Below are 17,925 nucleotides of genomic sequence, written 5' to 3' on the forward strand. Positions count from 1 at the left end.
GGCCCTTGAAATTTCTGTTCTTTGGATCATTTCATTTTAATCCCAAACTTAATAGGCTAAACATAAGCACAGAACCAGGAAACCCAAGAAAACTGCCTCGTTATATTTTCTCCTTCTAAAACCAAAGGACTTATGGAAAAAGGAATGACCAAGAATAGTTTTTTTCCCACTTTCCCATTCTCATTTCCAGCATGAGCTATCCCAAGAGTTCACTAGTAAAGCCTCAAGTAATTACTAGTTTAAAAAGTATTTTAAAATATTATTTGCTAAAATCTTATTATCTGTCCTTTAGATTTTGAAACTTCTATGACTCTTTTTTAGTAGTTAGAAATATTTCATAATAAACATAAATAATTAAAACAAAATAAAATCACCACTTGTAGGATTCCAGAAGACAGTTTAAGGAAAACATAATACATGGGCAACATAGTTTGCACAATATTGCAAGATACATCAATGCTTTATTTTTTGCTCTCCCTGATAAAATGCATGTCTGAGCCACAGCGCTATGTACCAAAACCTAAAGATCAACAATGAAACTTCTGAACAACTCTTACTCTTCAGTGCCACTCTGCCTAGTTGTGTCTAATTATGTAATATAAAATCCTGAAAGCTCAAAGAAACACATCTTTGTTTGCCTTTAAAGAGAAACTTCAAAATTCATCATCTGATCAGTTCCTTTATTTTAGAAGATTTTAGGTAACAATGCCCATAATCCCATAGACTTGAGTGAAAGCTGCCTACAGGAAAGATGAAAGGGACCCCAATCCTTACTAACTGCAGTGAAGAACTTGAAGCTGTAACTTCACGTCACTGTTTATCCACTTAAGGATTCTGATTTTAACATAGCACAAAGAAAACCATGGTAGCAGCTTACAGGAACAAGCAGCTGTGCAATTGTGATATTTTTAATTAATGCACTGTACCAAAGCTTGAGTTGCAGTGAACATTGCATCATTATTGTTTCTACATATGGAATGTTCCAATATGAAGGATAGCAACAAGATTTTCAGTGACTTCAGTGGCACAGTCATGTCTCAAGGGAACAAAGGATTTAGCTGCTTACTTCTGGATTTTCAGTAACATGATACTGATGTGTGCAAACTTTGGGCAAGGCCTTGTGTAAGGATGTGACATTTTAACAGTTGGAAAGAGTAAGGGAAGTCACTTTTTAACATCCTTGCTAAAAGAAAAAGAAGATTCTGTCAATCCTTGGTTTTCTCCCAAAGGTGTGTGACACTGGGAATTTTAAACATAAACAAAACCAAATTGAAGTCTTAAGCAATACTGCATATACTACAAATGTGATTATAATGTTTCTGACTTGGATATGTGATACTAAGGCGTTAGTTTGCAGAACATAATTATTTCCAGAGATATTGAACTGTGGATCTCTAAAAGAAAACAGGTACTTGTGCAACATCTGTTAAACAAATATACATATATATTGTTATATATATATTGTTCACTAATATAATATAATTCACCTATAGTTGCTCATATAATCTCATATAATTCACCTATAGTTGCTGGAACTAAACAATGTAGACATATAACAAATAAGTAAGCCATGAAATCTTAAAAATGTGAGGAAAGAAGATATATCCTAATGATAAGCAACGTCTGTAGTCAGAATTTAATTCAATTAATGGTTGGTAATATATTAATGATGCATAATTCAATTCACTAGCCACCTGGCCTCCAGAGCCTCTTGTTTATTCAAAAATAGATCTAGAATTGGTTTAAGGTGTATAAAAATTAAACTTGTAACAGAGAAAGTTGAAAAGTCATTGCAGAAAGATATACAGAGACACAGATTTTCACCTCAGCTGACCAAGAGAGAACTAGAAGGTATCAACCACATATCCTGTTCTTGTCTCTTTATTTATTTTGGTACAGAAACTGATTTTCAATATGACTCTTTATTATAGTACTCATTCACTAACTTGACCACAAAATTGTTGAGGTAATGTTGATGTCACTATTAGAAATTTTGAAAGTATAGGTGCACTAACTTAGGTAGTAACTTGCGATGTTAGTAGATCTTGTTGTACATTCAAATTTTGTACTTTAATTATGGCAAGAGACATACACAATGAGTATTGCTATTGCAGTGATTCCACAGATGGGGAAATTCAGGCAAAGACATGGTTTTGTTCAGAAATGGGAAAACTCCTGGCTGCTGTATGTTAATCATGAGATTGTACTCAGAGGTATACAGTTCTATCTAGCCATTTCTTACATAGACATTTATTTATACCAGGTAATGAGTAAATGCTTAAATTAAACCTTTAAATAAGTATTTTAAATATGATTTCCTTTATTGCTTTCACGAGGCAATTTTTTTTGATCTTCTCATTACTTACATTGAAGAAGATCCACAAGAAACTTTTTCAGTTAAACATGCCTTAAATTTAGGAAGGTATTATCATTACTTTGCAGCCCATATATTCGTACCTCTAATCAAACACCTAATTTCTCAGTTGAATATTTCAGGTTCTCAAATGATGGGCAAAAGTCACTTGATCTAAATACAGAATAACTTAAAACTTGTGTATAAAGTAAAAATTTATATAAATTTATATAAAATTATGCTGGTACTTCCATTAGACACTGTTGCAATTTCATTTTTCTAACGTTAATGCCTGGCTGACGACTAATTGGAAACAACTGATTGCATGATCTGTGGCATCTTTTATGGCTAAAGACTGAAAAAATGCATTAATTAAAAATAGGCTGGCTTCACACATGAAGTTAGTTAGCATGCCATTAATATCCTATAAGATAATGGTATGAAAAACAAAATAGTAGCATTTTTAATCCAAGTATTATTGCTAGCTAGAAGCATGCAAGACAGCTTTCATTTTTTAGCTACTTGACTATAAGTACAACTAAAAGTTCTGGAGCCAAGTAGAAGTTGGAAAAGTGTGAGGAAAGAAAAACAACCCAGCTCCAGTATTTTTGCCAGTCCTGCTGTTTGGAGACTCCCTTTACCATTTGTATTTAATTTTCCTATCTTAGTAGAAACCATCTTTCCAGCAGCTCCTGAAAGATGTGCATCTCCCCTGAGATCACCTCCACAGGAAATTATGAGGAATTAAGGGCCCAGCCTTACAAATATTTTGTCATGTGAGTAACATTAGTCAATGGGATACTTGTGTGCAAGTGCTGGCTTGATCAGTATCTTAGGTTGGTAACTGCAGGTGTATTTCTTAAATAACTCAGTCTAAACTGAATGCCTGTATTGCATACATCCGTCAACTTTTCTGAAGATATTTCAACTCATACTAGTTTGAGATATTTTATCATGCTGTTTTTAATAATTTTCTTGTCTCAACTATACATCTTCATGTAGCTGTATGCTAGGAACACCAAACTGTACATGATCATTATGGAAAAACTGATAGTCATGTATCAGCTGGTTGCTTTATAGCAGATTGCTACAAATATGTTCTTAATTATTCATATTCTGAAAATACTTTTCACATATGGTTAACTACTAATAAAACTGCTGAAAAATGTTATTAGTTTTACATGGCTTCTAAGACACATTGGTACCTTGAATGCAAAAAATATACATTACGAATGAACATTTTATTTAAATAGAGAGGTAAATTAAATATTTTAAACATCAAATAAAAATAAACTCACTTCCCAATTAATCTTTCAAAGCTTCATATGAAATCAAACCCTTCCTATCATATGTAAAATGACCACGATTCAGCAAGAGTCATAGCTGATTAATTCCAAGGGACTTAGGAGGTTATTCCGAAGCACTGTTTCCATAATTCAAGCAGTATAAGCTCTGTTCTTTCAGAGACGTTTATCTTTAGATGAAGTAATCCGCCTCATAGTTTGAATTCCCCAGAATGCAATGCAGAAGGAAAACAAGACCTACAACACAAAATTTAAAATGATAAGCATTACATAATACTTTAAAAATGATGTATATCTGTAAACATAAGTAGATAAAAGCACAAAACTCCCTAGAGGAAAACTTACAGAATTATTCTAGGCATACTGATAAAATCACCTAAAGGAAGTATGCTTTCTTCTTCTAGTTCTCTTCTAGTTTCCATTTGTTCTTTCTGAACAGCATCAAAACAAAGTAACTGACAAAGTCTGTATGACCTTTCCTATTTTGGAACGGAGGTTGGATTTGGAGTGCTCAGAGGTACATACAGTAAGACAGGACAATAACAGATGCTGTGCCAAAATGTGGGTGCAAAAATGTTGACTTTTAATTTCCTGGCAAATAATGTCTGAAGATCACTAGCATTGCAAGTTGCATGGTAGTATACAAATACCTAAAGTACTCTTAAAACAGTCTATGGTAAATGAAGTGTTCCAGTTGCAGTACTTTAGATAGATATTTGTTCCCAAACCTACTACTTGTGTTGAGATGTAAACTAGATTTGCAGTAATTTAGGAAAAATACTGTTTTCCTTTGCTCCATGCATTTTTTGCTAGTCAATGAATTTTAATAAGAATTCTACTGTTTTATAATAATTATTATTAGTTTGCTTGCTAAAAAACACTTGAGGAGAAGCTGGAATATTTGCAGGGTTGAATCTAATTCTGGTAATAGCTTTGTCTAAGCAAGCAGAGGAGGACAAAAAGTACCTCTTTCCATGTTTATATGTGAAATGTTGCATTTTAAAATCTTTGATATAAATCTCTGGATTTCACATTTGGAATAAAGTTTTCAAAAATAGGACTGTCATGGGTTATGAAAGTAAACATGAACTGAATAAGCATTCAGTTTGCCCTGGCAGATATTTTGGCCAGGTGATTTCTTTTGTTTGTTTGAAGGGACAGAAAATTCAAACTAAAAAGATTTTTGAAGTCAAGTTATAATAATTTTTTTCAGGTTTATCTGTAATATAAAAGTACTGACAAGGACAGCTCCAATTTTAAGATTAACATCATTTAAATTTCAAAATTTAAAAATGTATGGCCCCTAAACCTACCACTGTCCTCATCTGCACTGTCATTCATCAAAATACATGAGATCTGAATGTCCAATATAAATAAAAAATGACCATAATATCTAAGAGGTACCAATTCTGCATGGGATGGATTGAAGTCCGATCCCCCTCTGTTCTGCGATGTTGATGTAGAGGAAAAACAATTATAAATAACTATCTACATTTCTGATTTTCCTGTTATGCAATGTGCATTATGTGAATTGTGGCAAATATAAAATGACATCTTCTGACTGCAGAAAAACTATTTGTCATTCTATCTTAAGAAACACATCTTATCCACTTGTCATAATTAGTACTTCACTAACATGCTACCAAACTCGTTTCATTCCTCACCTCAAAAGATCACCTCTATTCCTGGAAGACACATTAAATATAGAAGTATTTCATTTTCAGAAGCATTCCTAAGCACATTTAATGACTGAAATGCAGGGCATTTGTAGGGGATTAATGACTGCTGGGAGATGATGATCACCTGAAGAAGCACAGCTATGGGCCATTAAGCCCCAGGAAATGTTCTCAGCTAAAGATGGTTATTGCTATTATAGACTGAAAATGAAAAAAACACGTTGGGTGAATTTTTTACTTTTAAAAATAGAGCAATGCAGTTTCTTCTTTCTTAATTAAATTATTCATTGTGATTTTCATGAAGCATGCAATCAGTGCCTGTGGGGGTGTACTTCAAATTGCAGTTATTACATTCAGAATGAAAAAAAAACACGTAATGCATGCTGTGGATCTGCAGAACAAGTTCGGCTTCATCATTCTATGAGTATTGATTCACTGCCTATCAGGGTCAGGACTGCCAGTACTCGATGGAAAACAACTTTCATAAAATAATAATGTTGCAAGGTTGAGGGGAAAAAAATAAAATCAGGGAAAAAAATTAAGGGGCCACATCCTCCCTTACATGACAGAAGCTCTGGCAGGCTCTATAGCTATAATGCTGACCTATAATGAGCAGAGCCAGCTGCATGGGGCGACCAAGCAGAAACTTGCTGTGGGGGCTGGAGTTCAGTTTCTTCCGATTACTGCTACATATTCTGGAAAGGTTTGTACCACTTGAATAAATGGCGCAGTCAGGAGATGTCAGTAATGGAAAACCAAGCTGATACATGCCAGAATTCAGTGCAGACAGTAGTGTGGGCAGCAGGAAGCAGCAGAAGAGCATTCTACCAGGTGACTTAAACTGTAACTGACTGTTTTTTTTTTTTTAATATACTTGAGAAAGTATAGTTCCTGAAACTTATACATAGATATTTTGAATTTTCTGTTAACTTTCTAGAATCTTAAATGTGATTTTAGTTTGTTTACTTGTTTTCCCCTTTTACAGTTATTTAAATTTTTACATAAATTTACATTTTTTCACATGAATTACCATCAGACAGTCCAAACAGGATAGTATTTGTCTCATGGTAAAAATATTTTAATATCAGTTTCCTAATTTACTCAAATTTGAAAAAAAAAAAAAAAAAAAGATAGAATTAGAGAGCATGCTTTCTTACTTTTTTCACTGATAAAACTTCCTCCACAAATACTATTATATGTCAAAAAGCTGAACATGAGCCAGAAATGTGTGCTTGCAATTGAGAAGGTCAACTGCATCCTGGGCTGCATCAAGAGGGGTGGTCAGTAGAGTAAGGGAGGTGACTGTCCCCCTCTACTCTTGTGAGGCCCAATATGGAGTACTGAGAAAGCCTGTGAGCACTAATACAGGAGGGATGTGGAGCTGCTGGAACAGGTCCAATGGAGTGCCACGAAGATGATCAGGGGGTTGGGGCACTTCTATGAAGAAAGGTTGAGGGAGTTAGGTTTGTTTAGGCTGGAGAAGAGAAGGCTCCAGGGAGACATCACTGTGGCCTTCCAGTACTTGAAAGGAGCTTACAAGCAGTAGGGGGAGTGACTTTAGATGCTCTGACAGTGACAGACAAGGGGAACAGCTCTAAACTAAAAGAGGTAAGATTTAGATTTTAGGAAGAAATTTTTTACTGAAAGGGTGATGAGGCGCTGGCATAGGCTTCCTAGAAAGTTTGTGGATGCCCCATCTCTGGAAGCATTCAAGTCCAGGTTGGATGGGATCCTGGGCAGCCTGATCTGGTGGCTGGCAACCCTGCCTATGGCAGGGAGTTGGAACTAGATGATCTTTAAGGGTCCCTAAGCCATTCTATGATTCTGCAATAACAGTAGTTACAGAATGCAACAGCTCATCTTGAAAGCTGAATTTTGCAGAAGCATATATCCAGGAATGTTAAAATGCAAACTTTTTACCACCTCAGTATAAGCATTTGTTATCTTTATCTGTTCAAGTAACTACAAACTAATTATGGGCTCTCCTTTAGACTGCTGGAGGAAGACAGACTTCTTCCAAATATTTACATTATCTCCTTCCCTACAGTCTTTCTATTTTCATATAACCTGTGTTTCCACTGTGAATAAGTCTCCAGAAATGTAAATAGCATTATTCATAAGAAAAAGATACCTCAGCTACTGGACTAAATGCAGGATTGAGTCTGCTGTTCACAACAAATCCCCACTGGAGTGATCTAAGTTTATTAAGCTGTAAAACATTTTAAAATAATTATCTAAATTCAGGCACCCAATTCTTTGTGATTAGCTTTGCTAATGATCACTAATGTTATTTTCTGCCTTTTTTTTTTTTTTTTTTTGTAATGAGTTTGGTAGGTCTGAGTTGCCTAGGCACAGTGTTGTGTGTTTTTGTATTTTTCCTTGTAGATTTAATCTGGACATTAGATTATGAGTTAGAATTAGAAGATTTTAGACACTGGTCTAGAAATGTAGGCAAGTGTCCAAAGATACCCTTGCTTTAAGGAAAAGAAAAGGTTTGAACCACAAGTCCTCAGGTCCCTTCCAACCCAAATCATCCAATGATTCTCTGACATTTCTCAGATTCTGCTCAGAGCTGTTCACTCTAAATTTCTCTGCAGGGTATCTTGTACCTGTTCAACAAAAAGGGTACGCAACTACCCATACTCTGGTATGGGTTCATGAAAATCAGCATGTTCAGAAACTTCATGAGGGGGACTGTTCACATAAAAAAAATAGGCCTAGTACTTTCGTACTTTCAGTGATGTGCCCTCTCAATCTGACACTGCAAATTGTTTAACTGATATGGCAAATTAAAGATTGCAAAGGTTTTTCTATATTCTTCACTCCAAAAGCACTAGAAATCATTTTACATTATGAGAATTAAGAATAAATTTTAGATTGAGAAGTCTGTTTCTGTATATAATTATTCTTTTCTGGTTAATAGAGCGCAAACTGATATAATAGTTGATATAAAATAAAACATAATGATATAATAACAATACAGTAACAAAATGGTTAAATAAACAATCCCAAATTTCACAAGTTAGTTTTCACTCAGACTATGACTGTTCCACATCTCCTTTCAAGACTACTTGTAAACAGGAATGTGCAGAACAACACAGAGGAGATGGAAAATACATGTCTCAGAGGAGGAGTACAAGGTTTACTGTTTTGAGATGTCAGGATCTGGGTAACAGCTATATGCATCTTCTTTCTCAGTGCAATGTTTTTAAATGAGCAGTCTGAGGCTGGTAGAGAAATACCATGATTTTAGCAGTAGATATAGAAAGCATGTGTAGAGTGCACAGATCAAGTAGACTGCTGCACTAGCAAACAATTTTCAGTAACAATACTTGGAGACCAAAAAGTGGGAAGCTGATTATTATTATATTTTAGGGAGGGTGAGAGAATTGTGGATAGAAGGGAACTACAATAGTAGCAGCTTCACAGCACTTGTCCAAGATTTCTGCAGAACTAGCAAGATGTCTTAAAATTCTCCATGAGGGTTCATCATACAAATTTAGACTATTGGTGCAACCCACATCTCGAAGTTTCAGTACATCCCAGACATAGAAAGTGTGATTAATAGATTGTTGGCACACATGCAATTAACCCAAGCACCTTTATCCCCCATAAAATGTATACGCAATTCACTCATGGACAGGATTCTTGCTAGTATGATATACTTCATTAGTTTTGTATTTCATAATTAGCAGATTGTGAGAAAATAATAGGGAAGCAGTATGCACATCTTCAGATTCTGTTAAACAATTTAAACATTATTCTTTTTTTAAAATGTGGTCTGAGCCTCTAAAGCCATATAAGCATGAAGACATGTAAATGTAAATGCTCCCACATCCTAAAAGTCCTATGTTACACATCCAGGAAAGACAAAGAGAGATACGGAGACAGGATTCATATCCTTCAGTTGCTTTCACAGCTGGACACATTCCCACTATGAAATGAAATGCACTGCAGAGATGCTTGAGTTAGCAAGGACAGAAGCTGTTAAAAGTCTCAGCACAACACCAGGTTGGCTGACTTTCCTGGCACTGCACCTGAGCTACTACCTTACATCCTACTGCTAAACACATGGGGATTTTCATACAAGCAGATCTAAAATGGCCTATGTGCAGCCAGAACAATAACTTGAATCCTACTAGACCGAGGACTTTCAAATTGCTTGTATACATATCCTACTGAATTGTTACTTGTTATATTCCTTCCTTCTGGGGTCAAAGAACAATCCACAACTTAAACACTAGGATTCTGAATGTTTTACCTCACTCCTGAAAGGGCAAAACCAAAACCAAACCAAAACAAAAGCCTGAAACTAGGAAACTTTGCTGTCAAATATGAATAGGAACTTTCAAGCAAGTTGCACTGCACTAACACAAGGTAGAGATGGTATCAATAGTATACTTATTCACATACACATAAACTCTCTTCATGTTTTTCAGTATAAAAATTGTCAAAATGTTTTACTGAAATACCTGAGAACACTTACCATAGTACATTACTTAATTCCATGCATAAATACTTAAATTATTCTAAAACATTTAGCCTTTTGAATTCTACTCTGAAGCAGAACTCCCTTAAACTGAAGTCTTCTCATATGTTCAACACTAAAATAATTTCTGCATCTTTTAAAAGGTTTTTAAAAGGAATTCTGTGAAAAAAAAATCTTTAGCAATTATAAAATGTCACTCATTCTTTGAGCTTAAAAATCTCATAAAAAATACAAACATATTACTTTGATACACATTCTTTGCTCACAGTGCTATTCCCTAGGTTTCCAACTTTGCCTTTAACCAGTAATTTGTACCAGCAAATTGCCATTATCTTTTTAAATGACTAATTACTGGAAACAAAGTAAGAGCCACAATTTGCTCTTTTTGTATTTGCCAGTCTTAAATTAATTCTCACCTCTATCTACCTGTTAGTCCCTGTGCTTATGTCTAGGTGCATATCAGAAAACCTAGTGGCTTTATAATTCTCCTAAAAAAGACATATCACCTAAAAAAATGTGTCTGGTAAATACATTTTGAAGCTCCATGCATTTCCTTTCTGATTTTACTTGTAGTGATTAAAGTCCTGCATTTGAAAGTATTTCTCAATATTAAAATTGTATGCAGATATATGAATCCACTGGCTTAAGTTTCAAAAATATGAAAATTATAATTCCTGCCCACTCTAGAAACTTCTACCAGTCATTACAGTTTTGCCAGAAAGTCCACGTACTGTGCCATCACTTAGGGAAACCCAGCCCATACTCTGAACCTCTCTTGGCTGCTGGCTCCATACTTTGCTCCTGGTGAACAGAGAGATGAGCATCATTGGACTTGTTCACTGTCTGGTGCTGTAATACCAGCTAGTTTTACCACACCAGAGTGGTTCATGGGTGCAGTGCTGGAAGAAAAATCTGTGAAATGATGCTTTTTACATTTTTGACAATGGAGTACTGAAAAAAAAGATCAACAGTTTTAGAACTTAATTCCAAACTTTTTGTTTGTATGTTTTAAATGAAAAGGTCTGTACATTTTCAGCTTTCATTTTCTCTCAAATTTGAGAAAAAGGCCTGGCATGGTTTGATGATTTTTAGTTACTGGTATTCCACATCATAACATCATGTAGTGCACTGGGAGTTAAAGTGTTAATGCTCCAGTTCTGGGTTCCTGCCCAGAGGAGAAGAAGAACTACATTCCCCAGGGGTCTTTGCGGTCCTTTGAGAGGAGATATAACTCCTGGCAAGGTCTCCTCCCTGCTGCCCATCCTGACTGCATGCATCGCTTCAGTATCAGTGTAAGGCCTTCAGCTGTTTGGACACTCTCTCTCTCATTCTATTTGATTTATTAGCTTCAATTCTAATTGTATTGTATTATAGTGTGTTATCTTGCATTCCGATACCATATTTAGTAAATTTGTTTCTCCTCAGATCAATGCCACTGTTTTTAATTATTTTAGGGTCCCCTGTTCTCTTTTCTGGAGATGTGGATTTCGCGAAATCCCTCTGCCCCACTAGTGACGGAACTGGGCAGTACCAGCCTGTAAACCATTGACAAGGCCAAAAAAATAAATAAATAAATAAAAAATAATTCTTAGCATATTTTAAAAGAACAATTAAAAATAATAACACTTTCATGAAGCTGACAAATCTTAGAAATATCTCAGTCTGTAAACATACTGGTTTAATCTTTTGCAGGCTATAAGGCCAAATGAGATTGAAAGAGTTATTAATAGCTGTTCAGTGCAGAAACAAGATATTTGAGATAGTTCAGTTCCAGTTTGGCTAAAGCTGTTGAGTTTATTTTTTCAAACATTTAAAAAGGAAGTGTGCCTATTGTGATGAAACATCTCAATTACTTTTATGCCTGTCAGCAGCTGTAATACAATTATATACACCTGACTGCACCACTTTTACTCTCCAACTTGTGTTTGAACTATAAGAGATATCCACAAAGAAGTATTTAGTTTTATAAAATGTAAGCTAAAATATATGTAAACAGAATATTGTCCTCTCTTGTTGAACAAATATGAGGCTTGTTTTTCTTTAATCAATACTTTACTGCAGTGATCATACATTTAATCAAATTTAACTTGTTCTCCTTTAGCTTAAAGAACCGAATGCTTTACAATGCAATACTCCAGACTGGACATGTATATTCTGTGCATGGTAAGAGTAAGATTATTGCTTTTATAAAGTCATAGGTACTATACTGCTTAATCCTTCTGTGGTGAAGTATTTTCTTACTTAATGTGGCAAATTCATTTAAAATATGGGCAGGATGGACCTGCACTCAAAGCTGTCATGCTCACTTAAAAGCAAATTAAAGCAAAAAAAAAAAAAAAAAAAAAAAAATTGCACTTTTTGAACACATAATTATAACATTTTGAAATCTGGATTGCACATTACCTCACTGTCACCTGATGAGCACCTATGGGAATAGCTGAACCTGATGAACACCTATGGGAATAACTGAACCCCCATAAGCCCTCCATTTTTATATCCTATATATATATATTTTTTTTATATCCTATAATATATATTACTATATATTATTTTTATAAAAATAAAAATAAAAATAAAAATAAAAATAAAAATAAAAATAAAAATAAAAATAAAAATAAAAATAAAAATAAAAATAAAAATAAAAATCCCAGCTTTTAACTATAAACCCACAGACATTAGATCACTGACAGGAAAACTTTGCTGCAGATATTAAAAAGAAATGATGGGAAAAAGCTGGCTACTATGACTAATGGCAAATGTGAAAGAAGGGAACAGGAATTTGCAAAAAGGGATAAAACAACTGAGTGATAAACAGAAAGGATTTCCTCTACAGTGGGAAAAAGAAAACAAACAAAAAAAAAAAAAACAAAGAAAAAAAAACAACCACATGATAAAAGTATTCAAAGAAGACTGACAGACAGAAATCAAGGCTAGAAGTCATTTGAGACAAAGATTGCTCTGAAAGCCAATATGTTTTTAGGAGAAATTAATCCTTTCATCAAAAGGATGGAGAACATAGAAGGCTGTTCTCAGCAAAGGAAATACATTAATATGCATTGATAATGTAAAGGAAAAATCTTGCCATAGAAGACACATGTCCAAGACAAAGATAGACAGAACACACCCATCATGCTGGCCAGCCCTCTTTCTGAGGCCAAAAGCAGTAAAATATGACTGCTTTTAAAGTTCCACAGAAAAGAAAAATGCTGAGGTCAGTCCAGCCCTGTGTCTATCACTGTACATGGAAAAAAAACAGATATCCTTCTGACTATTGATGTGTCACTTTCTTGCTTATCAACAAAATTTCTCCATGTTCTGGCTTATTGTTTCTTTTTTTTTTTTTTTCCTATGAGAAACTCACATTCCCAAATCTCACAGTCTTTTGATTTGTAAAAGTTGCTGTACTCAATATCAACCACAGCTGTATTCAAATAATAAATTCAAAATTTAAGAGAAAAAATAGGTGTCTATATGCCTATTTCTAACATTAAAAAACAAAACAAAACAAAACCTACAAAATACCTTTCTTTTTCTTTCCTTTCCTTTTCCTTTTCCTTTTCCTTTTCCTTTATTTATTTATTATTTTTTTTAATAGAAGGACATTTCCTAACAGTTTTACTTAACTGGAGATACTGAAGCAAATGTATAATTTAATTAAAGGAAAAAATATTAAATCTAAGAAGAAACCAAATGCTCAAATATAAGTGAGAAATAATGGTTGGCCAAGAGAACATCATTAAAAAAAAGCAAACCTGGAGAGTTGGAGTAGTTCACAAACAAAAAATGCCTTAATCATACAATGCTGATATAAAAAGATGTCAATTCCACCGCGGAATATATTAACAGAAGTGTTTCATGTAAAACACAGTCACCATTCCTGCCTGCTCTAAATTGGTGAAGTATTTAAAGAAAATATAGATTAAGTGGATATAGTCCTGAAGCAGAAAATAAAATTAAGACAAAAGGTTTCGATAAGTAGACATGTAGGAAAGCTTGAAGAAATTCTTCTGTGTATCCTTGAAGAAAGTAGAAGTCAGAAGGAGTTCTGATATGTGAAAGATTAGTGCAACAAGAAAAGAAGATAAGGTACTGCTGAAGGTAATGAAATAAGGTTATACTGTGTGGTTTTTTGTTTGTTTTTCAATTAATCTAAGATTTTAATATAAAATAACAAAAAAAGAAAAGAAAAAAAAAAAGAAAAGAAAAAAAGAAGAAAAAAAACAACCTGCTGCTTGGAAGGATGGTACAGTGTTACAATCATCTACATAAGGAAGCTGTGAAAGGTATATGAATTGTTATACAGGCATGTGTCTATGGCATAACTGTAATTGATCCTTCTTCAGTGCAGACTCGCTGCTAGTCCAGTATTTCTGTTTATTCACAGTGAATACAAAGGAATTCTTCATTTCAAACTAACATTTGGTAACACCATCTGCTTTGCCAATAGCAGTCAAGAAAGATGAGACTGCATAGCTCACAGAGCAACCACTACTTAGCAAACACTTTTTGCAGTAACCAAATTTCATCAACTTAATTCTTAGATCTGGCTGTCATCTTAGTCAAGGAACGAAAAGTAAAATCTGCTGCTACTTTTTTTTTTTTCTTTTCTTTTTCTTCTTTCTTTTTTTTTTTTTTTTTTTTTTTTGTTTTGTTGTGGTTTTTTTTAATGTTTTTTTTTTCTTTTTTGTTTTTGTTTTTGTTTTTCCCCCAGCTTCTAGCATTGGAAAGATTTGAACCTGCTTCCCATCAGGATGATAGGAAGAGATCAGCAAGAGATCAGCTTCCACTGGTTCTTTCAATGTTAGCTGTAAAGACTGATGGCAGAAGCACAAACTTGCTCACTCTTATTTTATGTACAGTACAGTCTGCATGAAAAGATATGGCACCGTATAGTCAAAATCATCTGCCTCTGAGGCTCTAAAAGAATAGTCAAGGAGTTACCATAAAAGTCTGGGATGCTGGGATGTTCGGATTGCATTCTTTGCCGTAGAATAGACTTCTAGAATTTACACCTCCTTAGGAGAAAAACAGAGAAATCATTTATCTCCCCCAAAAGGTAGTACTTTCTAACTCCCACTTCACTAAAATCTAAGACAATTTCACTCACTATGGTAATGCAGAAAGAATAAAAACATATCAAAGACAGATTTGTCACTTTATGACTTTTTCTGTGACAAACATCATATCAATAATTCTAAATCCACAGTATTTTTTCTTAACCGTTCTGTGCTTGGATAAACAAAATGGACATCTTTAAAAATCAGATAATTGAGTGTATTTCATATATGGCTCCAGCTATTGAGCAAATTTAGCTCCATGTTTCATGGTGCTGACCAAATGAAGAGCTAAAAATGGTGTGAGAAACTGTTTCCATCTAATGATTATTTTGGCTTAAAAAAGTTACAAGCCACTATATGGTGAAAATGTTGAAAAAAATATCACTCTGGACTTCAGTTTTACAGAAATATATCATCTTCCTAATCTAAGGTTTTGTTGTTTTCCCCCTCCCCCCATTTTGGAATCTAGATTAAAAGAGATATTGTGCCCTAAATACGATTCTGTCTTGGAAAGGCTACTGGGTATTGTTTAATTTGTATGTCAAAGGGAGGGCTGAAGTCTCAACAATTGTTAACCTCTCCCATGATGCACTAATAAAAGGTCAGAGGCCCACATGTGACTTGCAGCCTGGGGAATTTCTCTCAGTGTTCTGCCAGGGATGGGACTGCCTGAACGTTTTCTCTCATAAGTTTTAAGCCATAAACTGCATCCTACTTGGCTCAGTGTGCCAAAACTGGACCCAGGGGTATCCAGAGTCTTGGCTGATGGGAAAAAATGAATGCTTCCTATGGAAGCCACAGCTGTTTTCCTGAGAGAGATAGAGCACAGATGCTTAAACATTTCTCTGCTTTCCGTTTCTGACTACCTGTTCTGGCAGCCGTTCCAAGAAGGGGGGAGTACAGAGGCAGGCATCCAGCTGCTTTCAATAATCCATGGCAGCACAGGTACTGATTATCTAAAAACTAAACATGTTCAACAAGCATTGTTCTGTGAATTTGAAACTATAAAAAAGGTGAGAGCATGTACTAATGCTCCCATCCTCCTCTCTTGAGCAGAAATTTATTGATCAGGATAAACACCTTAATTATGAAAGCAGAGAGTAATTCAGGGGATAAAAAAAGAAAATGTACTTTCTTGAAAATAAAATACATAGAAGTGTGTCTTATACATACATACACACACAGAGAAATACAAACATGTAGATAGTATATATATTCTATGCATTTTCCAGGAATAGGATTAGTTTCTTCAGTCAGACAATGGCTGAATGTCACAATATGGTTTCAATTTTAAACTGTGGGGTAGTATTTATCCTGAATGCAATTTCTAGAAGTCAAAGAAAGTACGTAGGCAAAGTTATGTTTTGTACTAATTTGGACCACGATTATGTCAGCTGCCTCCTCAATTCTACTGAAATCATATAACATTAGAACACAGCTTTTGATACTGCATAGCAACTGTTAAGTAATTATCTTTAGCTAATTTCTTATACATATTGGTGACCAATGAACTTTCCATATATATAGTAAGTAAAAGGTATGTCCTTTTCTTCCAAACAGGTTGTATAGGAGTTTGATAGCACTTAGATTGATTCCCTTTAACATTTTTCTCCAGTAGCATCTTTTGAAGTATTATGGAAAAAATTCAAAAAATATCCCAGTTCAAGCACAGTTAATTAATGTACATCGAAATGGGATAGTAGATAGCTATAGCTGATATGTAAAGAGCAGAATATCACATAAGACTGTACAACTGGATTTAATGATTAGTCATTGCTCAGTGGATCAACACTTTCTGTTAAGATTTCAGTTCACCAGTTTATTTGCTTTTGAGGACAGCTGCGCCTGATTGCTACTTGCAGCATTCAGTCAGTGCCTGCTCTTTCTGTCACAGCCTATATGAAATGAAGAAACATCTGTCAACAGGGGAAGCAAGCAGATAATATCAGTGCTTTCCATCAAGAGCTGTAAAGTGCTTTAGGAAAGAGCAGCTCTAGAAAAGTAGTGATTCTTCTCATCAGCCAATCAAAAAGGCATTTGCCTGTAAGATGTCTGAATGATGTTTCCTTCAAGACTCAGGATAGACAAGTTGAACTTCAATGGGCCAGTCTTCCTCAATATTTTCCCTCTCCTTCCCGTTATACTCATCAAAATTCTTCATTTATATTTAGCCCAAAAGTGTGTTGTTTAGTTTTCTGGTTTTTGTTTGTTTGTTTGTTCTTGTTTTTTTTTCTTCTATGTTGATCACCATCCACACAGCAGACACTCAGATCTACTTCTCTGATCAAACTATCTTGTGAGTGCATTTGTGCTGATGGCTAAGCTGTTCTCCAAGCCAGTGTGTTTCCCAGTCAGAGCAAGAGCTTTGGTATGACAAATCCTGCAAAAAGTATTATTTAAGATATTTTCTGAGTGCTTACTTCAGATCAAGGGAGCTTTAAAACTAATGAAGTGAAAGGTAGATATCTACTTCTAAGTGACAAGAAAAAGAATTTTGGTCTGCTGAGTGGTGATCTCACAGCTGAGCCATGCAAACTGCTTTTCCCCTTCTAGAGGTAGAAACCACTGACGGGATGGATCACGTACAAAATATTCTAGGAACAGAATAAAAGGAATAAAGTGGTTTCATTTGACCAAGCCCCTGAAAGTCAATGAGTTTGAACAGGTAAGGAAGTCAAAATTATGAAAAAGAGCTACTGTACTTGAGCAACACGTTGCCTCAAAGTGTTCACATGGGAAAGAGCCTTGGGAATTTTGCTGCCTGTAATATACACTAACTAGATGCTGCCCTGCCTCACTTTCTCCTTTGTAACTCATTTATTGCATTTCCAAAAGGACCAACTCCTGACCTTTCCATTTTCTTTTCCTGGTCATCATAACACTGCATTTGATAGCTTAGTACCAGAAAAGAAAGCAATATACAGTGTTTTCTTTAAATCCAAAGTAAGTGACAGAAGTCTTCAAAAATGTCAGGTGACTGCCCCAGATAAAGTGTGCTTTTGTGACAGTAAAAGTCCATCACTTGCTAGCACTTTTAATAACAATG

General features: G+C 34.8%; 1 protein-coding gene across 1 annotated transcript in view; it reads right to left on the minus strand.

Annotated features, from left to right (window-relative positions):
* Window positions 1-441: 441 nt before the first annotated feature.
* Window positions 442-17,925, minus strand: part of AGMO (alkylglycerol monooxygenase) — a 171,970-nt gene continuing 154,486 nt past the window's right edge. Inside the window, exon 13 of the mRNA XM_015853865.2 lies at window positions 442-3,894. Coding sequence (XP_015709351.1) covers window positions 3,814-3,894 — 81 coding nt within the window. The 3' untranslated portion in view covers window positions 442-3,813. The remainder of the gene's footprint in view (window positions 3,895-17,925) is intronic.

The sequence above is a fragment of the Coturnix japonica genome, chromosome 2, assembly GCF_001577835.2.
Source record: "Coturnix japonica isolate 7356 chromosome 2, Coturnix japonica 2.1, whole genome shotgun sequence".
Lineage (NCBI taxonomy): Eukaryota > Metazoa > Chordata > Aves > Galliformes > Phasianidae > Coturnix > Coturnix japonica.